The following is a 25473-nucleotide window of genomic DNA, read 5'->3' as shown; positions in this document are numbered from 1 at the left end:
TGGTAAATTACTATAGCCATGTAACACTGCTCAGTCGCGAATGTGACATGAAACTAGAACCTTTCGCTTTATTAAATCATAAGTATGTCTTTAGCAATGTTCTTATATGCAGGTATTTTGCAATTTAAATATACAAAAAGAGCTCCCTTCTTAGCCGCTGCTGTGCAAATTGCCAAGCAAACAAAAAAGGCGGTGAATGCGGTGCGAAAAAGCTGGGAAGACGAGTCATCCAAAAGGAGGGCTAAATTCGAGTCGATAATTGATACGCGCGGGCGCATGGAAAACGCAAAAGAGCGCCAGCAGGCCAAAAGCCGCAAACAAACAAGTTAAGAGGTGTGCGCTGTGGATTGGTTTGCTTTTCTCTCCCCCCGTAATGTGGGGTTAAGCTAGAAAATTGTTCACTCCACTGCCGTCATGTTGCCACGAAAATTGTATAAAAATTCAGATGAGCTCCCAGCCAGAGGAAAAGCTGTTTAAGAGCAATTTGTAAAAAGTATTTTTGATTTGATTATTGCTCGTTAGCGCTTAGCGTTCCATCGAATCATTAACTCGCTTTTATCAAGGGCCAAAGTGCTTTGGGCGGGATGCCAAGATACAAGAAAATGCCACCATTATAGTCTGGTTTAAACCGGGGAACAAAGTTCCCAAAAAAGTGAGTAAGGCGAGTAAACATCTGCCGAAATTGGTGAACTGTCTGGCATGCAAAAGTGTTATTACCTTAACCTTGCAACTGCCCCCCTCCAATCAAAAACCTCTTAATTACGGCCCCCAAAAAACTATCAGCGATAAACATCCATTTCGGTTTTATGGCTATGACTAATCGATTTCCGTTTCGGGAGCCATGGGAATAGGATTTAACCGTGGGCGTAAAGGGGTAAACAGGAAGAGAGTGCCACGTCCTGATGCAAATCTGGCATATGTGGCGTATGCGTGATGTTTCATATTATTAATTGGCCAGCCGTAACGCAGGGAAATGGCCCAGACAACCTTGTCGGTTCGGTTAATTATGGTTTTCCCGCTCGGAAATTAAACTATCACAATTGTGTCTACTGCATGAAACAACTAACTAAGCAACGAATCTAAAACTAAACTATAAATTTATTTTCACTGCCATGGCTTTCGTTTTAGCCTTATGAGGATATTAGATTTTATACGATTTGTAAATTCATATGCCCCAGTCACCTCTAGATATATGTATATATCCCAATGATTTGCAGAATCAGCACAGTAGTTTAGCTTTACTGTTCGCCACCACGCGCTCAGCCTAAGCAGCTGCGGTTAAATCAATCTCCGTCACTCAAAACACTCACACGCCGCTCGGGCCATCATTCATGATCATATTCATTTAGTTATTTTGGGCAGATTCGGGCCTTTGGGCCCCGATCCTTGGCGGGGGCGCGAATGCGCGAATGCCCGAATGCATGTCAAGTGGCTGCAGAGCGACGCACTCGAATGACACAGAGACAGAGACGGGGACACCCTCTGATTGATGGCTTGATATTCATATTCATATTCACCTACTCAAACCCGTGTGTGCACTCACTGCTCTTCGCTCGGCTTTTTCGGCTATGTAAACACTGCCAACAGTTGACGTCAAAATGGCAGCTTAACACGAAGCTCATGAATATGCACACATTCCCATTCCCATTCCATAAACTCCACATCCTGCTGCGCCTTAACCCCTTGGTGCAGCGCGTTATTTAATGAGTCATTAGCTGGGCCGGTTGGGGGGTTGGCTAAGGGTTGAGGGTTAGGGGGTCAGGCGGTTCGGAGGTCGCAAAGGTTGCCCCCGAGTGTTTAGTTTTTGGTTGCAGTTTGCTTAACTCGCGATGCGCCGCAAAGAAGGAGAGGGAATCCGTGTCAAAAACCAGTGACAGTTGTCAGTGCAGCCGTGCACTGAGAGAAATGTTGCTTCTACTTAAAGAAATATTTATTAGGTATTACCAGAGCTCAGGTTACTAGCTTGATTTTATTTATTTTTTGGTTTACTGCCTTTTAAAAAGACGTATATGTTGTATAAACATATTAAATATTTTAAAATAATGTATAAATACATCTAGCTGACTCGAAAATGGAAAAAATTTTATAAAATAATCTTGGATATTGACATTGATCCCTTAAATTGGTTTTTATGCGTATTTTGGTTTTATAAATCAGAACAATTATCGTTGCCCAGTTTGGTAGCGTTCCCCCTTTAATCCTTGTGTGTCAGGGGCGGGGGCAAAAAGGCTGGAAAGGGGGTAGCAGGCGGTTTTTATGCAGAAGCTGCTGCAGGGGGCGACAATTATGTGGCGTCTGCAGTTTTAAGTGCGCCTTTGCATGTGACTCTGTTTGCAGAAGCCCGAGCAGCCATTTTTAAATTCTTGCCATCGCCCACCTTGTAGTCCGCCCCATTCAACCCAACCCCATCTGCCACTCACCTCCCCGTGACTTCGGCGCTTCTTCAATCTATTCCAAATTTCACTTATTCATTTCAAAACCGTAAACACACAATGAAAATGTCGCATAAATAAGCTCGCAGAACCAAAACAACGAGCCAAAAAAAGAAGCGGCGACAACAACTTGTTGGCCAAGAACTCCTCTTGACTCGTTCCCCTTTATTTTTGATACACTCTGCTAAATCGATGAGATTGTTTGACGTTGGCATGTGTGCCTGCCACGCCCCCTCCTCCTCGCCACAAAAAACGGAAAAAAACTGTCTGCGGGTTAAAGTTTTGCCACTGATTTGTCGCATTCCATGCGCAATGTGACAAACGTTAATTTTTGTGGCTTGTTTTGCATAAACTTTTGCTGTAAGACATGCTCATCGAAAGGACGAGGGGGTGGGCAGGGGCTAACAGGGGTTAAGAGGAGTTGGCATGGGTGAAGGAGGGTTAAGGGGAAAGGCTTGGAATTCAGAATTCAGGGGTTGCGTTGTCATTGCGTGCGTCGTCTTAGTTACTCCACCAATTTATGGCAAATTAAATAAATTTATCATTTGCGGCCACAGTCGCACACAATCGCAGCTCCAAATAGAGTTTATACTAAAGAACTGAACTTTGTTAAAAAAAAATGAAGAGACCTTTGCGAAAATAACAAATTCGTATGGTATCAAATATCATATAATTTATGTGATCGTTTCGAGGGGCCCAAAAGTATGCAAAGATTTTATAAGTTCAGCATTTCTGTTTGAGGAAATAGTAAAGGAGGGATAGTAGATAAAATATTAAACTTAATTCAAAACAAGGATTTATATTTTAAAAATGAGAAAATGTGCTTTAGCAAATTAATCCATGCAAAAATAATTAAATCACTATTTTATAGGTTTACAAAAAAACATATCCTACCAATTAAACAAACCTCTCCATTTTTATAAAAACAATATCTTTACACCTTTTTGGCTATTTAACAATTGGTCTGTTTACAAATCGGTGGAAAAAACAACGCCTTCTATAATAATATAAATAATGTATAAAAGCAACCTCTTTCTTCTAATATTAAGTTAACCAGAAAATCTTCTCTCCGATTGAGGGATTACGTCAATCTGGATTCCAGATGGCCACAGAATACAGCATGATCATTGGGAACAGAGTTGTTTCCGCTGGCTTGTAGTTGCAGGTTGCCAGTTTGCCTGTCGCAAGTTGCTAGTTGCTGGTTGCTGGTTGCAAGTTGCTGGTTGCCGCCCTCAGTGGTCCGTGGACAAAGTAAAAGTGTCAGCGCGTGCCAGGCACCACTGACAAAGGGAAACGGAAGGCGGCGAACAGCAAACGGAAACCGAAAACCGTAGGAGTTTTCCCAGGGAGGAGCTTTCCCCTCAGGACGAGTCGAGACAGTGGGATCGCAAGGAAAGCCAACCACAGAGTGGGAGACAAATCCAAAAACGAATCGCAACTTTTTTCCTCCGTTTCTTTGCATTTGCTTGGAAAGTTTTTAAATACTTTTGCCGCGGAAAAGCTGCAGGGAAAGCGGGGAAAACCGCAACAGGAGCCACAAAACGTCGGTGGCAACAGAACCAACAAAAGTCAGCGGGCAGCAATTAATGACGTTCGAATGGGAAATTAGCCGAAATGCCACACAGTTGCGGTAAACCGAAAAGCCTTTAAAACTATTAAAGTTTAAAGTCTGCTCCAAGAATATAATAATTGGAATACAGTTTTGGTGTTTCACAGCTTAGGAAATGTGATATCATGCTCGCACAATAAATGTATTCAATTATCTTGGACTTTCGTTCAAGTAATTGCCTTAATCACACAGTCATTTGATTTCCTGCCGAAGCCTTTTCCTTTTCATTGCTTTCATCGCACAATTTTAAATTAAATTTTAACCGAAATATACACCTACACCCCCAACAAAACCCTTTCGAAGCCCAAGCATCCGGAAACCCCTGCTATTTGCCATTATTTGCCGCAACTGTCTAGAAAATATCAACAGAGCACATGGTCGCCTGCTGTCCATTTGTGCACAACATGTCGTATGCGTGATTTGGCTGGCCTTCCCACTGCCTTCTTTTTTTGCTCTGTGTCTCTTTGGTTTATGAGTTGACTTTGGACTGCACTCGTGGAACAGTGACATAAAATGCAATGCAAATACGCATAAGATATATGCAGCAGCCAGCGGGATATGTAAATGTTTTACACAATTTATTTATTTAATTTTCAAGTCTTGAGAGGGGACGCGACTGCCCGCTATCTTATGATGTATCGCCGAGCAATTAAATGCTATCGGCCAGAGAGACGTCAAAAATATGAGTATCTGTATACGCACGGACGTGGATGTGGATGCGGATATCCGTGAGTACATACATATATAGTTGTGTGTACAGCAAGTAGCGGGCCATAAGTAGGGAAATTGAAGAGACACGTTCAATCCAGCGATTGTCATTAATCATTGCAGGCGGGCAGACATAACCATAATAACCATTTTGTGGCCAAATATTTGTTGGCCGCGGCCAGCGGAAACAATTTCTATGATTGAGCCAGGACACGCTTCGGCTTCGGCTTCGGCTTCGGTTTCGGTTTCTGTTTCAGTGCCTCCCCTGGAAGTCCCCCTCAAAGCCCCAAAACACCCAGCTGAATCATGAAGTTCATTGCCAAATGCAGTCCAGTGTGGAATATGCAAATGCGGCAGCGGCGGGGGGAAAATTCGGAAAATGCGGCTGATCGATGGCCAAGGAGGAACAAATGACGCAAATGGAGGGGAGTCACGAAGTTAGAGATTTGTCGATTCACCCAGATAGATTGTGTGTTTGCGCAAAATGATGGGGTAGCCCTTAAAGTCTCATTCCAAGAGATCGCAATCGAAAATCCTGCAGCACTTTAAACTGAAAGCCATTCCGTGCAACGGATTAGGCCTTTAGTTTGATTTACAAATGGTTAATAAATAAGACCGGGAAAAATGTATACGAATTCTAATGTGATTTGGAACAATATATATATTTGTTTATTTTTCTTTTATCAGTTGCACATAATTTTTCCCTTGAAAGCCTCTAAAGGCAAAGCAAAAATGGTTCAAAGTCGTTTTTTGACACTGAGCTCATTCCTTTAATTGCCTTTGATTAGGCGCATTGCTCATTCATTATTAATCTTCTCTATGTGGCTGTTCTATTTTTAATTATTAACCCTCTGCATCTTCGATTCTCAAATGAATCACTCGATGAATAGCTAATGAACAGGCTCGTGGCACATTCAAATTCCTGGCCGATCACTCGATTGGAATGCACTTTCAATTCCCGACTTTCATTCGAAGAGCTGCCCATAAAAGAGCCGGAATATATCGGATGCGATCTATATAGAATACTCCCCCCTCGGATGCTCCGGCGGAATATTAATGGTGCAACATTTTTGTATGCTATTCATTCAGATTTCACTCGATGCGGCGGCGCTTTGAGTGTCTCCGTCTCTTTCTGCACTCGTCTGTCTATCTCTATCTATCTCTAGCATAAGCTGTTTTTCGCTCTCTTTCTAATCATCATCATCATCGTCGTCGTCGTTCTTATAGCATCAGCTGTCGGCCGATGATGTCAAGCTGCCTGTAATAGCAATTACAAATCGTTCGAATGCATTTACGTATGTTTTCGTGCCTGCATCTTACACTCAAAAAAAGTAAGTGTACACATTTTCGAAGACATTTTTTTTGGGGTTTTAAAACCCTTAAAATGTAGTTAGGTTTTGTGTTTTCAAAATAAGTAAACACGCTTTCAAAACAAATTTATAGGGCACTTCTAAATTAATTTTTATTCACTATTTATTTTTATAATTGTTTTCAGTGCACCAGCTATCGTGAGTGTGTGATCGGCACTCCCTCCCCTCTTTTCCCCCACACAATATCTTTTTTGCCATTTTCACTGACGCTTTGCCGACATCGTTTATCGTTTTGGATGCTCGATTAAAATTCTTTACGTCATTGCGATAACGAAGTGCTCTAGGCCATTACTTTTTTCCTTGGCTGCTTTTCTAGATGCGAAACGCAAAAGCATTGCTGATAAAATTCTATAAAGCGCAAAGACAGGCGGTCATGCCCAGTAACCCAGTAAAATCCACCCAAAAGCGCCATCCCCCCGCCACAAATTCTGCATCTTGGCGACTTGGAGTCAAGTGGGTGCAGCCGCAATTTGAGTGGATTATCGACAGCTGAAATACCCAGCAATTTGCCGTGAATTCGAGCTGAGCTCATTAGGCAGGTGTGATCGTACTCATGAATAATGGATATATGATTACTGAGTCACAGGAATTTAAATGGAGTACTTATCCGTGCCATTATGTTGCATACCTTTTACCTATACCGAAATATATATTTTATAATCTTGTCCTGATGCTATGTACGCTTTGCCCATACTAATCTTTATTCCATGTACGAATCTTGCATTTCCCCGCCCGATTTCAGTTTCCGCTTTCGCTTGCAAATTGATTTCCTTTTTCGCTATTCAAATGCCGCCGCAGTTTCCCTTTTCGATGGATGCATCGGAATCGGAATCTGAATCTGAGGGCCTATCGCTGGGAAATCGCTGAATGTATCTGCTGGATGCATTATGCGGTATCTGACCGCATCTGCAGTGCGCTCGTAAATTCACTTTTGCTGTCCCGCTGTCGGTTGTTCGTTGTCTTCGCTGGTTGTTCGTTGTTCTAGTTGCCATGCAAGTCTGTCAGCATTCTGTCATTTGCATAGAGCTGGACAAATAAACTACATAAATAATAAAAAAGCAGAGAAAAAACAATCTAAATCGCTGACAAGCGATGCTGGGAACACAAATTAATAAATAAGCTACATTTGTGCAGTGCACGTGCCAAACACTTCACCCAAGACAGTTTCGAGCTGAGATGCAGTTGATGCAATTAATGGCATGCATTAGGTGCACTACACTGCGAGAAGGCAGCACAAAAACATGACGCAAATTTGAAACTAGTGTACTACACTCACTGAATCGCTCAATATTATTTGTGGCATTTTTATTTTAGTAGCTTGCAGCAATTATTTCATTTTGTTATCGAATGTCACCACCTTTAAGTTACTGTTTCACAAACATTTATTTAGTTTGAGTTTTGGATTTCCCAAGACATTTTGCCAATTATTTAGTGAAATGCATATGCTGGCTTGCACTTGCCTGCATTTCAAACAATTTGATATCGAGGCGACCCCTCCCAAAGGTACTTTTTTCTGTGCATACATGTAGACATAGGGGAGATAATGTTCCAAATTAACATCTTGGGGATATTCGATATCTGAATGGCGAGCAAGGCCAAGTTGACTTGCAATCGTCACTCGTCCGTCACTCGGGCCAATCAAATGTTCATTTTAATTGCGCTGCCAATGCATAAATTTGAATAACTCAAGTATCTTTAAGATACTTGGAATTAAGTCACGTATTTAATCAGCTAAACAGATTTTCCTCTTTTCCGCATACGCAACAATGTCTGGCCATTTCCCATTTTCCCCCACCAACCCCGATCCAGATCCAGATCCCATTTCGATTCCGTCTCGAGTTTTCAGTAGAGTTCAGTTTTGTTATTTTCTACTGTATTTTTTGCCATCCGGTCCAGGCGCAAATATCAAATCTCATTGCGAAAAACTTTTCTCTTCGTATAATCTGCAAGGCGACTTTTCACTAGGTTCTCTTGACATTTCGCACGCGCCTTCAACAAGCAAATTACGTGCCTGGAAAATCCGAGGGCGGCGGGCTGGGAAAAACTGTGAAAAGCTGGTGTATATAGTCATATGCCCAATGGCATTTAGACGTTTTGACATTTTTGTTAATGGCATAAGCATCAAATTACATACAAGTCAGCACAGCATCAGTGAAGGGTTTTCCACACACACACACACACACACACGCACACACGCACAAACACAGTAACAAAGGGGGGAAATCTCAGCAAGAAAAACTTTAATCCAGTGGCAACAGCGAGGGCAAACAATCTGGCCAAACGGTAAACAAGCGTTAAGTTAACCCTGAAAAAAGTGGAATTAAACAGAACAAACACTGGGATAGTGGCACTGCAAATGGAAAATGCACCGCCGAAGCGTTTTCTAATTGTTCTCGAAAAGGCGCTTACATCAGCGCATGAGCATGCAGCTCGACGCCTTCCTATTCTCCAGTTATGCACATACAGGCCCCCTGGCCCCTGCCTTTTCCATTTATTTATTCAAGAGCCTCTGCAGATCTCATTTCATTTGCTCGGGCTTTCAGGAAGCGCTCAAAGCAGGCAACCAGAAAAGAAAACTTGCTTCAAATGGAAGCTCGGGCGGAGTAGGGTTAAGAGGGGTGTGCGGACAAGGGGTTAAGCAGCAGCCAGTGTGTGTGGCACATTGTACTAAAAATAAACATCTTTCAATTCATTCTTCTAACAATTGCAAGCAGCGAAGTAAATAAGAGTCCCGAAATGAAAAGTTGATTTCAGGACCCCAAGGAAAAAGCGAACAGCGAAACTTGAATACCCTGCCGCGAATGGTAAGTATAGTTTTTGAAAGTGAGCTGGGAACTATACTAAATATATTTCATGGATATTATTTGAGAGACTTGAAATATACAACGAACAATATTTTTGACATCCTCAAAAAAACAGAAGCCTTAAAAACATCGGAAACTATTAAGATATGAATATAATAATATGATTTTAACTATTTCATTATTTACCTGTAAAGTTAATTATTAAAAAAACAAAAGCCAAAATCGGAAACTTTCAGGATATAAATAATATAATATGATTTTATACAATTTATGATTTATTTGTACATTTTTTATTCAATTTTAGAGACTTGAAAAAGCAGAAGCTATAGCTAATATGATTTCATATTTTATGATTTACTTGTAAAGCTGTGCTATGTTATTTGGCTTTATTCACAACTAGTTCAAGTAACTGCTGTGCACTCCTGGCGTATCTATATATTTAGCAAGTGACTCAGAAAGTATACATTCCCCGATTACATCTTTGTGGGTCGGTCGCAGAATGCTCTTGCAAACAAGATCCGAATCTGTATCTGAAGCTTAATCTGGACCTGAGTCAGTCGCGCTGCCCAAGTGGCGATGACTTCACAGTGCTTTCAGTAGTGCAAAATAATAGTTTCGCATTATCTTGAGGGCTTGGCTCCGTTTGTTTGTTGGTTTGCTGGTTTACTCGCTGGTTTATTTGTTTGTTTGATTGTTTGCTGGCTGGCTGTTTGCTCGCTGCTCCCGCTGAGGTTTTACTTCAATGCGATCGGGTTACGGTTAATGAAGTCAAGGATGACATTGTTGTAAACGCAATGGCTGCGGAGGCAGTTAACCGTTTTTAATTTCTCCCCTACGACCGACGACTGGTTCCTGGAGTATCCGGTGACCATTCTGATTGTCTCTCAAGCCCCAAGCCTCCGACCTCAAATCTCAAATCTTTCTCCCACTGACCGTGACCAAAGGCCTAGAAAACAGTTAGCGATCGCACAAAAGGGCCCCAGGCCCCAGGCCCCAAGCCACTGAGACACCAGACAATGGCCATAAAAGGGGACTACTTCTGTTACCAAGGGTTAAGCCACCAAAAAGCATCCATCGGGTTTTTGTTTTGCTTTTGCTTCCACAAGGAACTGGCAAGCTTATTATCTTGGCAGTTTTTAGCAGTGAGCTTAAGAGGAGAAAAAAAACCTATTTCAAATAACACCAGAAGTAGGCCTTTTCTAATTATTTTTAATCAATAATGCAGTGCCAGTTAGTCAGACCCATAAATGCATTGATAAGCGGGCATTCCTCTAAGCAAAATAGTTTATTTTCTTATCGCGTGAGCAATATGTTGACCAATCAACCTTTGTAAAATCATAGCAAATGCGCAAATATTATTTAAAATCATTGAATCATCCTTTTAGACGACAGCAAGCTCTCACTTTTTATCTTATCTCTCTTCTCTTAAGCAAACTAGATATGCGTACTGTTAAAACTTAGCTGCTCTTTTCACACACCTAAATGTGTGTTTTAATCGATTAGCTACGTGCCCATAGATTTCACTCCTATTTACCATCCCAACCAACTCGCCCCATTTTCTTGTGGATCTCGGAAGATCGCTCTGGCGCCTATCGCAAGGGGGAAATTCTTTGTCAGCTCATCGGGGCTTATCAAGATAATTATTCTATTCTTAGAGCCGGGCAACTCAGCTTATCAAGTGTTGCCAGTTGTCGAGTGCGCTCTCTTCGCGGCTGCCTAAATTAAGATGTTTGTGCAAATTAATTGGTCGCTGGCATCATTATTACAACAGCGACAAACAATTAGCCTAGATTTGTTCAACGCACTGCTATGCAACCCAACTCAAATCAACTCGACTCAACACAACTCATCCGAATGCACTGGCACTTCCAATCTCTGCATCATCGCCAACTGCAAATGCAGCTGCATTCCTCAATTCCTCAATTCCTCGATTCCTCAATGCCCCAACTCGATATCAAGCCGGCAATTGTTGTCACTTGAGGGGCAATTAAATGGGGATGGGGCCGATTGAAATGAATTGCCATCGAGTGGTAGGGCATATCCATATATATCATTATGCGCTCGTATCTATATCCCTGGCCCGTCAGCGTGGGGGTCGGTCGATTGATTTTGCGGGGCATTATGGGCAGTGAATCAATTTAAACGTTTAATTAATTTGTTTCAATCCCTATAAACCCTTGAACATTTTTTAGCTCCCAGAAAATTGTATTTTCGTTATAAAGGAGGTTATAAGAAACTTATGTGGGAAAGCAGTATTCTCTTTTATGTCTAAAGAAACCGAACCATATAATCAATTTGGATATCACGTAAAAAGGTGATGGTCCCAAAATTATAAATATTATATATATATATATATATATTAAGGATTTTGATCTATTTTAATTGCAGGATTTTTGGATCTTTGGACTTACCACCGTAGGCGACATACGTGCCGCGGGCCATGCTTTTTTGCGGCTTTTCAATGACGATCAGGACCGCCAGCAGCCAAAAAGCTGCCTTTAGGCGCCGTCCCATCGCGGATGCGAAATTCGGGTGCGGATGCGGATGCGGATGCAAAAGCGCGAGCTAGGGTGAGAAACTAACAGAAAAAACGAGGGGATAGGGGTAATTTCCAGCTCAATCTCGGCTCCTCAAGCCACAACTGGTTTTCCTTTTTTATTCTCGAGCAGCTCTTTTGGAATGTGCGAAAATTTCTGCTTCTGTTCTGGCGCGCATAAAAATCACAGCAGGGGGTTCAGAGGTCACTAGGGGCCGGACAAGGGGGCGAAAGGGGCGTGACTGCGCCCGGCGAGCGGCGAGCGGCGACACTTCCGCTGGCAAACTGAACGCATTAACAACAACAAGAGCAGCAACATAAAGAAGGACACTTTAACAAACATTTCCGTTACAAATGAAAGCAATGAGGGACCCAAAACAACCCGCCCACGGGTAGCCCACACACACTGCCACCCACTCGATGGTGACCCACACACTGCCGCCTCCCCCGCCACCACCAGCCACTGGTGAAGTCCACTCCGGACTTCCGTCTTTGTCTATGCGGCCAAAAGTCGAGCAGTGGCAGGGCTACACTGAAAAAAATATCTCTGGCCAATATCTCTTTTGGTTAAATATGACTCAATGACTCAAAAAGCCATCAAAATGAGCCACATTTTGCCATTGCAAAACGATCTCCTCTCCGAGAATCAACAGTACCTTTGCATTTTAACTGAATTACTGATGCAAAATCATTTTGCCAGTGCAGTGCTCTTTTCGACGAGCAAGTGCGAACCTAGTGGCATTAAGTGTTCGCTTAATTTTAAATAACGCAACGCCAGAGAATCCCTTTTCGCGGCCGAAGGGCCCCCCGCCTGGAGCAGGCGTCATCAGCATTCAATTGTTCGGCCTCCGTATCTGTGCATCGTTCTCAAATATAAATGTATTTTCATATAATAAGAAGATTCCCATTTCTTTTTGTGTGCGCCCTGTGCAGGGGTGTCAAATGAAAATTGAACCAGAAATGACAATAATAAACCTTTATCAGCTCGCTGTATAATATATATTGTGATGGTAAACATGGCTGCTGATTTTCTTACTCATAAATTAAATATATTACGGGGATCGGGGGCAAATGCATTTCTTATGCATAATGCTAAGTATCAGCCCTGGCTTTTATCGTTCTTGAAAATCTTCGAAATTATTCAATCGCTTTGGCCACATGTTTCGATCTTTCAAACACGATTCCCCTTGAATTACGTAATCCCATTTAGCGGGCAAACATTCCAGCGAGCATATTGCCAAAGTACACATCGATTCGGATCTGACTCACTGTATTTATCGTGCATTTTTACCGGACAAACATATCCAAAACGTGACCAATTAATACCCATTTCGCATGGCCACTATATAATCCACTTCCCGAAGAATCAGCGGTTTCTTCTCCGTCCCGCTGTGCAAGTTTTCGCCAAATGGGCAGGCGGGGAAAAATGAAAATTTCGCGCATAAATTACAACAAATTGCTGGCATTTTTTGTTTCCCTAATGAACTTGAACTTGAGATGTTTATGTGTGTGCCACACATAAATCTGAGGGATAATATAGAGCAAGCTGGCGGACGTGGGACATCTGAGTGCAAAGTCGAGTGGCGATTGTCGATTGTGAAAGGTTTTCGTTTTCGTTTAAGTTTCGGTTTCTTTTTCTGTGTTATTTAGTTTTTTCCTTTTTTTAAGAGCGGCAGATAAACGTATCTGTGAGATACGCGCCTAAAAGCTTTGTTGTTTATGCGGTTTTGGCAAGATGCCTGCATTTTTCAATTATTATATGGCAAAAAAGTTGTTTGCCGGCGGCCCGGAGAGTATGTTTCAATTAACCGAGCATTAAAGGAATGCTTTTAGTTTGTAGTTGGTCCAAACGCTAAGTGGTCTTTAGTCTTCAGTCCTCAGTACTCCGTACTCTGAATGCAGCCTCCAGCCGGCAGCGTTTTGGCCAAGTTTCGAGTTACCCAACATGTTACGCATAATAAATTGGTGGATTGCAACGCCGCCAACACACAACACACAATAAAGGCTGTTCGTTAATGAGATGGAGATGCTCCGGCAGAGATCCATCCCATTCACCGAAGATGCATTCATCCCAAAAAGCCACGGGTCCGGCACCCGGGATCCGCGGCTTGTTGTTAATGATGAGTTTTCGGAGTCATTAGAAACTCAAATTGCGGCCAAGTTTTTAGCCAAACTCCCGCCTCCCGTCCGACACCCACAACGCCTTCATATTAACAGTCATTAAAATTAATGATGCATATCATGCTTTATCCAATGTCCGTTTAAGAACGCCAAGTGGCAAGTCCTCGGCGCATTCATCGCAAAATAGTGGTTTAAGTCAAAGTATCCAGCGTATAAAAAGGGAGGTTTATTTGGGGATATGCAAGCCCCTACAGTGTGACACATTACTGATCTTTGACATAAATTAACTTAAGGTTGGTTTAAAAATCGCTCGAGTGGAATTTTATCAGTTTTCACAGGTAGTCAAAAAAAGGTGACTGAATTCTTGATACATTAATCAAACACCGTAATCTAAGTGCTCTCAATGATATTATATTCTATGCCCAAAGTGCCGAAATCACCATTTCGGGATAATGTATACCAGCCAGTTCCCTGAAACTTCAAAGCTTAGTGTGATAAATTCTTAAAAACCGCCTTCCTTGAATGCAATTCGCAATTTAATTAACAAAAGCTGCTCTCTAACAAAAAATATTGGTCAAATTGGCAAGGGAAAAAGTGCTGAAAGTGCATAAAGTTTGCACACTTGTTTTCCCACAAACTCCGCAAGACGATCCCGCCGATCCTGACATTGTGGCTTTGGAATTAGCATTAATATTGTGCCGAGCCAAGCAAATTGAATTTGTCTGACAGCCAATGAAGTAAGAATAATTGAAGAGCCAAGGAATCCAGATTCCAGAAAGTCTGGATAGGGAAAATCGGAGCGTGTTCCGAAAATAGCTCCGGCTCATCCATATTCGGCAGGTTATTTTTGTCAGCCCCTGTCGGAAGAATTTGTCAGCGCCTTTCACCCGCGTTTTCTCGATTTTCCCCGGCTATTTTCGAGGAGTTTCAAAGTGCCTAGGAGTTTCGGGCAGTTTCGAGGGCGTGTAGCCACATCAAGTGAGCAATCAGTGTCACAGATATTTAACATTTTTCCCTCGCCTGTTTGTTTTTTGCCACCGCCGAACGAGATTTATATGCCCAATCGCTCCCGCTGGCTCCTCTAAACTTCTTTGATTGAGATTTACGACCTGGCAACAGGCGACACGGCAACGTGCAATCGAAATCACAATCACAACATTAATGGCATTAATGGCAGTCACCTCAAAATGCAACCGCAAGAGCAACAATAACATTGGGGCACCACATGTCAGCCAGCTAAATTAATAACCGATGGCAAATATTTGGTTTTATCCATTCAAAATGGGTGAGCTGAGCACACAGTGTTGGGATGAGTTTATCACTCGACTTCAACTGATCATGTTTGGTGTTATGCTCTTGAAAGCTTTCAGAACATATAAAATTTACGAGATTATTTGGCCAAAAGAAAAAATACAAAAAAATTATTTATAATATTTTTTCATGCAAGAAAATAGAGGCATTTAAAGGCATCGCAGGAACAAAAACAATTTACAATTTGTTTTCATTTTTATCGCAACACTTAAAATTTAAAAAAATAATCAATTTTGAAAACCACTAAAATGCTAATCAATCATATTATTCATTGAAATAAAATAATTGAAAAAATTGAAAGGAAAGACTGTTACTTTGACGACTCATTAAAAGAAGGATACTACGTTTTTTCGTGTTCAACACTTGACAGCCTGCTTCGCAGAGCATTAAATATAACCACTAAGGTGGTTCGAAGCCTTTAAAAAGAAAACTTAAATATAATTCAATGAAATTCAGGGGATAAACCACATTTCCTAAAGCAAGACCATAGGTTAATATTTTATCTATAAATGCCGTGAAAAGTAAGTCCAAAATCAACACGGAGTCACTGAGATAAGTTCGCACGAGCTGAGATCACGCACACAGAACAGAAATTGCAGAGGATTTCGCACACCAAGAGGCTGTATTATTTAGTTTTGATGTTCTTTCATAGTTTTCAACACAGTCAAAAAAAAGAGCCAACAAAAAATGAGATTACACTCTTCTGGTACTATAGCTTTGCCGATTCTTGGGGAATCGAGAAGTAAGGATGACTGGTACTGTGAGCTGGAGCCAAAGTCGCGCCAACGTAACGCACACGCAAACGCCTCACGTTGAACTGAATCTGAATACTGAATCGAAAACCCAGAAGCCTCGCAAGCGCTCGTTGAGCAGGCGTAGCTGAATCGCTCGTGGTGCACACGAAAAACAAAAAGCGAAGCACGAAAGCCGAGGGCCGCAAGCGGAAAAGGCAGAGGAAAAGCGACGAGCTGGAAAAGCCGAACGAACAGCCAACCAGATGATGGCAAAAGTTGCCAAAGGTTTAGCTGCAACATGTTGCTGCTGGCTGATGAAAAACTCAGCATTCTAAGGCAATGTCAACTAGAATGGAAAATCAGCATGTTATTAAACGTGAAGAGGGGTTAGAATATGAGGGAATTTAACCACATGTTTGTACCACGTAAAAATCTTATATGGATGATGCTATGAATTATTGACTAAAAATACGAAAAAATCGAACACTAAAATGTACTAGAATTCGGCCCCTCTTTAAAAATAAATATTTAAATTATAATTTAAAGAGAATTTAACAACAAATTCATAGAGGTATCCCACCTCTAAATCGGGATGCTACAACTCAAGTTATGGAATGTAGAACTCCCATTTTGGGCTCCCCTTATGAAACCCTTTGGAAATACGGAAAAATCGAATATGAAAATGGGCTAAAATTTTGATCCTCTTTAAAAATAAAAATTTAAATGCAGATTTATCGGGATTTTAAATACAAATTCATCGAGGTATCCCACGTGTAAATCGGGATCTTACAACTCAAGTTATGGAATGTAGAACTCCCATTTTGGGCTCCCCTTATGAAACCCATTGGAAATACGGAAAAATCGAACATGAAAATGGGCTAAAATTTTGATGCTCTTCAAAAATATTAAATTAAATGTATATTTGTAGAGATTTTAAATACAAATTCATCGAGGTATCCCACGTGTAAATCGGGATCTTACAACTCAAGTTATGGAATGTAGAACTCCCATTTTGGGCTCCCCTTATGAAACCCATTGGAAATACGGAAAAATCGAACATGAAAATGGGCTAAAATTTTGATGCTCTTCAAAAATATTAAATTAAATGTATATTTGTAGAGATTTTAAATACAAATTCATCGAGGTATCCCATATGTAAATCGGGATCTTACAACTCAAGTTATGGAATGTGGAACCTCGATTTTGGGCTCCCCTTATGAAGCCCATTGGAAATACGGAAAAATCGAACTTGAAAATGGACTAAAATTTTGATCCTCTTTAAAATTAATAATTTAAATGCAGATTTATCGGGATTTTAAATACAAATTCATCGATGTATCCCACGTGTAAGTCGGGATCTTACGTCTCAAGTTATGGAATGTAGAACTCCCATTTTGGGCTCCCCTTATAAAACCCATTGGAAATACGGAAAAATCGAACATAAAAATGCGCTAAGTGTAGAGCACCTTTAAAAAATAATATTTAATTGCATATTTATAGAGAATTTTAATAAAAATTAATAAAGGTATCCCATGTCTAAATCGCGATCCTACAACTCAAGTTATGGAATTTAGAAGTTTAGTTCTGGGCTCTCATTTGTAAACATGGAAATATTGAACATGAAATGAGCTAAAATGAGGACCCCCTTAAAAAAATATACATATATATTTACATTTATTGAGATTTTAAAAACAAATTCAAAAAAGTATCCCACGACTAAATCAGGATCCTATTACTCAAGTTATATATTGCAGAACGGCAGGTTTAAGGTCCCAAATTAAAAAAAAAAATGTTCCAGCATACGAATCTCGAATCTTTACGATTGTTATAAAAAACGTTGGACTAATTTAAATAATTACAAATAGCCAACCCGTTACTCAACTTTAAGGGCCAACACGGCGCTTGCAACATGTTGCCAAAGGTTGGCTGGCAAATTGAACTACTACCATATGATGCGCTTGCGCCAGAGTCTTAGATTAATCAGAATTCCAGCCAAATTTGTTGCCACCTTTTTATTTTTAATAAATTTTCGATTCTTTTTTGTATACACTATTTTTAGAATTTTATATAACCTATGAAACTAAAGAAGCAGCGGCAATAGGAAGCAACACCGACGCGCCAAGCTTTTCACTTTTCCTTTGCAACATAAATTTCGTTTATACGCATGCCTTAGTTTCAAATTAAATTGTTTCAATGAAATAATACTGCAAGACCTATTAAATATTGAAATGGGGCGCTAACTTTGTATCTGCAATCAAATAACTCATAACAATTGGGGTATTTAACTGTGTGTTGGTGAAGTAGGTTAATTGGTAACGAATTGTTATATATTATTTAAAATTATATAAACAGTTACTTCTTTGTGACGTCTATTGGAAAATGAGAATAGAATACGTGTAAACACGGGAGTAGACACACGCACACACACAAGCGAAGCTCATCAGACATGCACAACTCCCCCGAGAGGTGGTGGGCGTGGGGCGTGGCAGGGCTGGCATTGTTTGCTGTTATGCTTTTTTATGATTTCAACAGATTTTTCGCGGGTCTCTAAAGCGAAAGGGTCGCTGCAAATTTCAGTATTTGTTGTGAAAAATATTAAAAAGAAAAAAATTTTAAAAAAATTAAAAGGTTTTCAAAAACTAGGTTCTAATAATATTGCAGAATTCATAAATTATGACACACGGCTAGCTGAACGCAGCATTTGGATAATGAAGGAGCAATTTATGGCTCATAGAACATGATTTAGGACCGATGTCAAAAGTTGTCTGCCATAAACTTGCCGTTCGAAAAGCTTAGAATTACAAAAGGCTTCGAAACCTGTGCATATAACATATAAGATGTATTTGTGTATGAAATACCATAGTTTCAAAACTTGTTTGTCTCTATTTGGTATATGGCATCTCTGGGACTTTTTTCGATGTACCTTAATATATTTATTCAAGTATTGTCCACAGTTTGTATAGGGTATCTTCGGGTCTCCTTTCCCATTTCCTAAATACACCATTCTATATTTTGCCTTCCCCTTCTGGTGTTTTGCATTTGCTGGTTTGTGTACTTCTTTCTTGGCTTAATTTTCGCCCTTTTTGGCGCTTGGCGAGAAAAGAAAAGCGTTGGCTGGCAAATTCAATTTGCATATGTGTGGCCACCTAGATGTTGCCCACTTTCCTTGTCCATTTGTGCATTGTTTTTTGTGTGTTTTTTTTTTTGCTCCCTTGTTTTGAATTCGTGTGGTTGCTGGCTGAGCACATTGAAATCTGCTGCCATTTAACACAGTTCAGGCAAGCTGAAGCCGCTAATTGACTCGCGCGCAAAAATAAAAATCAAAAGTAAAAAAATGGGGGGAGGGAAAAGTGCAAGTTGTCTTTGCCAAATTTAATCAACAAAAACCCAATGCAGCCACAAAAGCGCACAAAAAATATATGTTTGTGTGCATATGGCTCATAAATTAAACTTTGAATACCAAATTACAAAGTGGGCGAGAGCGAAAAGGGCAGTAATTACATTTCCCAACTACATTGCATAATGATAAAAGCAGGGCCGCACAAAGTACCAGATACCAGATACAAAATAAATTTCAAGCTTCAAGTGCAAGCTGTGCACAGCTTCCATTGACGCACTTTCGAATACATCCGAAAGGCCGCGGAAGTTTTGAATTTCAGAATGACAACAACGAGTGTAACAACAAAAGAGTGTGGAAAAAACAAATGACAACATTGAAGCCCACGAGTATTGCCTTCATTAACCCAAATGGCGAAAATGGAAGCGAACTGAAGAATGCGACTCAAGGTCTGTTGGCTGATGGCCAAGAAGTCGAAGCCGGGCTCAATTAAAGAAATACAATTGCTTATCAGTGGAAAATCCAGTGAAAGGGCTCTCAACAAACACATCGGGCTGACCTGGGTTTCTCAGCGCGGAAAGCAAAAATAATTTTCACTTTCATTTCACAAATTAGTTTTCGCCTAATTTAGGTATTACCACTTAGTATTATTATGTATAATAAACCATTGTTATTCCTGCAACCTGCCTTTTTAAAACTATCCCAACTAATTCCAGCGCATCCTCCGTTTAACCCCACTTTCTCAGATTCTTTTCTGTTTTTTTCGGAATGCCCTGGAGTGGGGTGTTGAAAATTCATTAAATTTCCAAGGACACAACTTTTTTTGGTCCTCGTGCGTGTGTTTTTTGGTGCTTGGGCTTGGTGTTTGGTGGGTGGCGACCTCTGGCATTGCATTTAATCTCGTTGACAGCACTTAACACGCCCCCAGAAGTAGTAAAAGCGAGCTGGGTGGCTGCGAGCTGGATACAAGGAGTCAGGATTCGGGATTTCGGGGTGGTGCCTCTTGTTCTTGCACTGCAAGAGGATTATTTAAGTTTATAATACGCTTAGGGGTAATTTTAATCTGTTGCAAATTGTTTTTGCTGTTAGCTGTCGACACAGTGCACAGAGAAAAAGCCACTCACACTCTCCATGGACACACTCGCTCTGCCTGTCGGACCCCAAATCACCATCTATATAGCATATTTTTTCTCTCGTTGCGCCACCGACTTTTGTGGCATATTTCATGGATATTGTAATCTGGTTTTTTGGGTTGCTAGAATTGCGGTCTCTGGATGGATGTGGGTGGGATGTTGGTTTGTAATTTCACTTTTTGGTAGAACGCTTGTTTCGTCTTTTTGTCTCCGCTGCCATTTACATTTATGTTTTTTGTATTCGCCTCCTTTCTCACTGCAATTTGCACAGCATGGGGTTGGTTGCGGAGGAAGCAGATAAATAAAAAACAAACAGATTGGGGGTGGGTGGCATGGGTGATGTAAAGTGTTCAGGGTCAATGGGAGGACACGATTGTGCGAATTTGAATACATTTCGGCAGTGAAGCAGGCCAACGGTTTTTAGACCATTTTTGAATTGTTTCTTATTATTTATTACAAACTTAAAGAGAACTCGAAATATACCACGAAAAACAATTTTTTCTAATTCTAATTAATTGGGAAACCGGGTACTGCATACCATAAAATACAAAATTTATGAATGGCATGCCGATAATGCATAGTTCTGCTAAGATCGGGTGAGTTTCCGTATAATTTCTGAATCCCCCAATTAGAAGTGAAATATAGAACATTACTGCGGAATCGGCGGAAATTCCTTTGATTTAACCAGAATCAATCGATGGAAAGCATTCGATTATGTGCCAAAAGACGCTGCCTCATCGGGGACCAATGAATTCCACTGCATTGGAAATCCATTAGAAAATCAAATATTTAACCCAATTGACCGCCTGCGAAGGAAAACTCATTTCAAGCCGAAAGAGCAGGGCAACGAGCAAAAGGCCATAAATAAAATACAAAAGATACTGCAAGGAACAGAATGAACAGAATGGCATGTGTGGCACTCAGTGGAAATATTCGCTTATCGGGCCAATTAATATGCGGAATTTATTTGGCCATTACAGAGAGCATAGTTTTGAGTAAGCGAATCACTGAACGATCACAGAACGCAGACACTAAAGCAATGAGATCACCCAAAATGGGGAAATGCAAACGAGCAAAGGGCCTCAACGAAAAATATGGCCCCAAGCCAAAGCCACGAGAATTCTTAAGCATTATTACAGGACTTTCCAAACTCTGGCAAGAAAACCCCTCCCCATCCCAACTAAGAAAATACATTTGATTGTACTGTTGCAGACGCTTTAAATAATTTAAATCATTTAAGCCAGAACATAAAATCAAATGAAAAAAATCGAAGGAAACGAAGCAAAATAATCGAAAAACTTACCTGGTTTTTGTTCAGGTTCAGGCTCGGGTTCAGGTTCGGGTTCAGGTTCAGGCTCGGGTTCAGGTTCGGGTTCAGGTTCGGGTTCGGGCTCTGGTTCGGGCTCCGGTTCAGGCTCAGGCTCTGGCTCAGGCTCAGGCTCTGGCTCAGGCTCTGGTTCAGGTTCCTCTTCACGAGGACATCCGGCCTCGTCCGTCTGATCCTGACAATCGACTCTTCTGTCGCAGCGCTTCGAGAGCGGCAGACACCTGTTATCGCATTTGAACTCAAGGTCGTTGCAAGCTAAGCGACGCGAAATTAAAAAGAAATACATAAAACCAAAATCAAAATTAAAATCAAAGCAATAGAAAAAGCCAACAAAAATTGAAACGAACAAACGATTTGGTGGTGTAGTCTAAATTGATGAATTATCGACTTTTAAACATGTCGCGCAAAATATAGAGCTGCAAAAACACAAGCGAGTGGATTTTTGCATTAGAAAGAAGAAATATCGAAATTTCGAACATATAAATGCGCGAATTTGTAAGCCAATTGTCAGATTGTTTTGCAGCTCCATTTAAAGATCAGAAGAAATATTAGGCTATGAGATGAACCCCTCGTTCGTGAGTTGTTTTAGTACAGAGATGTGGGGGATTAAACGACTTAGTACGATTGATGATAGGTTGGAGATCTTTGGGGATGATCTATTGAGCTCCCAAGACATTTACCACAGCCTTCCTCGTCCTCGCCATCGGGACATTGACTCGTTCCATCGCATCGCATTTCATCGCAAATGGTTTTTCCGCTCAAGTGACATTTGAAGGTAGCATCTCCACGACAGCTTCCGGAGTCTTCGCTGCCGGAGCCCTCCACCTCATCCGTGGGCAATGAAACAATGGGGTCTTCCACAGAGAAATCTGTGAGGTCAAAAACTGGATTAGTGATGGAACATAGTGGTTCTGGGCAATTTCCCAAAGGACGTAGAGACAGAATTGGAGACAGAGATCACAGGAATGGAGACAGAGTGGAGCGAATGGCATGAAGAGGCACAAATTTGATGATGAAAGACATTCACAGAGGTCAAGGGGTCACAATGTCACGTACACACAGGTCACCTCCTTAAGCACACATAAAGGTCCACTCCGGATTTCATTTGGTTCATTTTTATGTAAATACCCCCAAAATTACTTATTTTCAAGATTTTATAAGCAAACTATCTAAATATAATTAGTTTTAAATCCCTCTAAACTAAAATTCAAAAAATGATGAGACAATAAAAACCAGAGCAGAGCAGTGTTAGTGCTGTTTAATATTTTTTAATCGCGGTTTGAAAATTGCCTGGTTAACCACATTGGGGCAATCTCGAAATTTCCGTCCGGTCCCGGATCGGTGGACAAACCTGGGCGTCGTCCTAATGCATCACGACCCATATTTACTGGAACTCCTGGTTCAAAGAAACTCGTTCTCGGTATTACCAACTTGTAGCGATCATCTTCTGGTGTTTTATTTTCCGGGGTTTTGGGTAAAGAAAAAGTGTTGATTTTCGTGATATGAATTTACGAATATAGATGAAAACTTATTGAAAAAAAAACGGTTGGGCAAAGAACATATTTATAAAAAAAAAGAAAAATATGGAAGTTATTTTTCCTTTTAACTTTTAGAAAGCTTTATGGGTGATTTCAAAACTGTTGTTTGTTTTTGTTGAATTTCTAACAACTAGTTTGTGTTCCTTCTTCGGGAAAAAGGAAGTCAAAAGTTTCTACAAGCGGAATCTCAAACCAAAGCATTTTTCAGGAAAAGAGAGACAGCTTTTGAGAAATGGATCCTTCGGAACTTACCATTAACTTCGCTGAAGGAAAAGACGCCACCAGTGCTGGCGCCCAATTGATGGATCCGCTGGTAGGTATTCAAGTGCTGCTCTAGCTTAATTCCAAAGTCGTTGATGGAACTAGGAAGCTCTACCCTAAGTTGGACCCGAATTTTGAAATTGTCGGTGGTGGGTCTGAGGCGGAAGGAGAATTAGAAACAATTTTGAAAAAGAATTTTTATAGCAACATCATATGTTGTTGGACTCACTCGACTCGCTCTAGAACGCTGTGAATTTCCTGTTCCTCGTCATCGTTTCCATCGTAATTGGTATGGAAGAAGGTGCGCAAATTGTCGTCGATAAGTTTTTGCAGGTTCTGGAACTGAGCGCTTTCCGGATCTTTGAAATCGCTGGAATACGGTTCACTAACGACGAAGTAGGTTCGATCTAAGAGGATAATATAGGGAACATTAGTAAATATTATTTGAATGTTCCTATTATAATTAAGATTCATTTCAGTTCAGATGTCAGGTGCTTAAAACATAAATGTAATACTACATTATGGACTGTCCTGAAGAACTCGCGTTGTGATTGTTTTTGTGGCGAGTTTTATTTACTCACAGAGGGTGGTTTCCTCCTCGCGGTAGCCGGATGCCTCGTTCTCGTCGTACAGGTCGGAAGCCCGCTTTCGAGGATCGGTGAGGCGATTGAATACGGCGTGATTGGCCCGCTTGGCCAGTCGCTGCTTCTCCAGCTGGCGCTCCATCCGCAGCTGCTTCTCTCGGCTCTGAAGCTCCTTCTGTTGGCGGCGAAGTTCCTTCTGCCGGGCTTCGCGATTACGTCGCCGTTGCAGCTGCATTTCGCGTTCCTTTTCCTGTTCGTCGTCGGCGCCGAAGAAGCGGTTTATGGAACGGCGGACGCGATGGATCTTCTGGCCTAACCAGGACGAGTCCTTCTCCTCCAACTCCTCATTTGAGACAGCAGGGAGCTCGTTGTTTGGGAAGGCGACGTCATCGTCACCGAACTCGTTGCTGTCCGGCAGCGAGTCTCTGTCTGCCAGTACAAAGTCCCCATCATCTTCCAGATTCTTAATTTGATATAAAGAAAGAAGAAATTCATATTAATAAATCTATTGGAGCAGAAACCAAAAACAACAAAAATAACCCAACAGTTTTTTCCTCCTTTATTCAACAGTTTTCAATAAGTATTGAGCTTATTATTATTCCCTTTCAAAGCAGAATAACTTTTGCGTCTGGTTGTTGTCTTGGCTACGAAGTCAGTTGCTGCGCTGCAGTTTTACACGCACTGCGTCTTGGCTAGTTCTCACCACACTTACAGAACATAACAGTTCTGTTAGCCTTAGCATTATTTGGAGCTTAGAAATGTATCTTATCTTTGGGAATTCTGTTATCTAAATTTCATTTTAAAAAAGGCTTACAATAAAAAGCTTTTAAGTGCCAGTAAGCCCATACAAATTTCAGGCACTAAATTTTGTTCTTTTTTATCATTTTCCTCACTTGTAAACCATTTTTCAATTCCAACTGCTCCCTCACACCTGTGCTTACCCACTTCCGATCTATTTCGGTCGACTTTTCAATTGAGCATAGATTTCAAGTGTCAATTTCTTTTCACTTCTTCTTCAGTAATCGGTTCTGGCACTATTTTCGGTTCACCCCGTGCCCAGAATTTCTTTTATAGTTCCCCCAACCCATTTTCTTTGGAGTGGAAGTGTCGGGAAAAGACGCGTGCTACGTCATATTTATTGTTGCCTTTGGCTGATTAAAAGCACTTGCCCCGCATGTTCAACATGTGCCGCACACTCAATGATGCCCCGCCCCTTTTCCCTTGGCCACCGCCTTCTTTTGACAACCCCTCCACTTCCCGAACCCCCCAGACAAACGATCATATCTGGCCTCAAAATTGATGTTCGATGCTCTCTTTTTGCCCGAGGAAAGCTTTTCTTCTGCTCCGCTCTTCCCACGTTTTCCGTGCACAACGGAAAATAATGTATCACTAAAAAAACACCAAAAATTTATTTTCTAACTTTTTTTAGAGGCACTATAAAACGTGTTTTCAAACCTATATACCACAGGTCCTAGCTCAAATTTGTAATCATAGTTTGACTTCAAAAACTTTTTATAACATATTAATATTCTATGTAGTTACATTTCGGATTTAATTAGCCTCAAAGTTTACTTTTTATCTTATATATAACTATGATATTCAAAGTGGCAAATATCCTCATAACTTATATCTTTCTGTTAGTGTAATGGAATGTGGGCCGAATGTGCA

At 40.9% G+C, this 25473-nt stretch overlaps 1 protein-coding gene across 20 annotated transcripts in view; it reads right to left on the bottom strand.

Annotated features, from left to right (window-relative positions):
* LOC108023327 (basement membrane-specific heparan sulfate proteoglycan core protein) overlaps positions 1-25473 on the bottom strand; it is an 81349-nt gene that overhangs the window by 33985 nt on the left and 21891 nt on the right. For 15 of the 20 annotated variants that reach the window (XM_050886442.1, XM_050886441.1, XM_050886460.1 and 12 more), the window contains exons 3-8: positions 23803-24268; positions 23451-23628; positions 23213-23376; positions 22774-22869; positions 22103-22291; positions 21399-21677 (exon numbers count right to left, since the gene is read on the bottom strand). In XM_050886442.1, the coding sequence (XP_050742399.1) occupies positions 21399-21677; positions 22103-22291; positions 22774-22869; positions 23213-23376; positions 23451-23628; positions 23803-24268 (1372 nt within the window). Of the gene's footprint in view, positions 1-11334; positions 11502-15588; positions 15709-21398; positions 21678-22102; positions 22292-22773; positions 22870-23212; positions 23377-23450; positions 23629-23802; positions 24269-25473 lie in introns of those variants that run through there. The other 5 variants (XM_050886480.1, XM_050886487.1, XM_050886494.1 and 2 more) reach the window with 3 other exon arrangements.

The sequence above is a fragment of the Drosophila biarmipes genome, chromosome X (assembly GCF_025231255.1).
Source record: "Drosophila biarmipes strain raj3 chromosome X, RU_DBia_V1.1, whole genome shotgun sequence".
Lineage (NCBI taxonomy): Eukaryota > Metazoa > Arthropoda > Insecta > Diptera > Drosophilidae > Drosophila > Drosophila biarmipes.
This window is presented reverse-complemented; position numbering and strand designations above follow the sequence as displayed.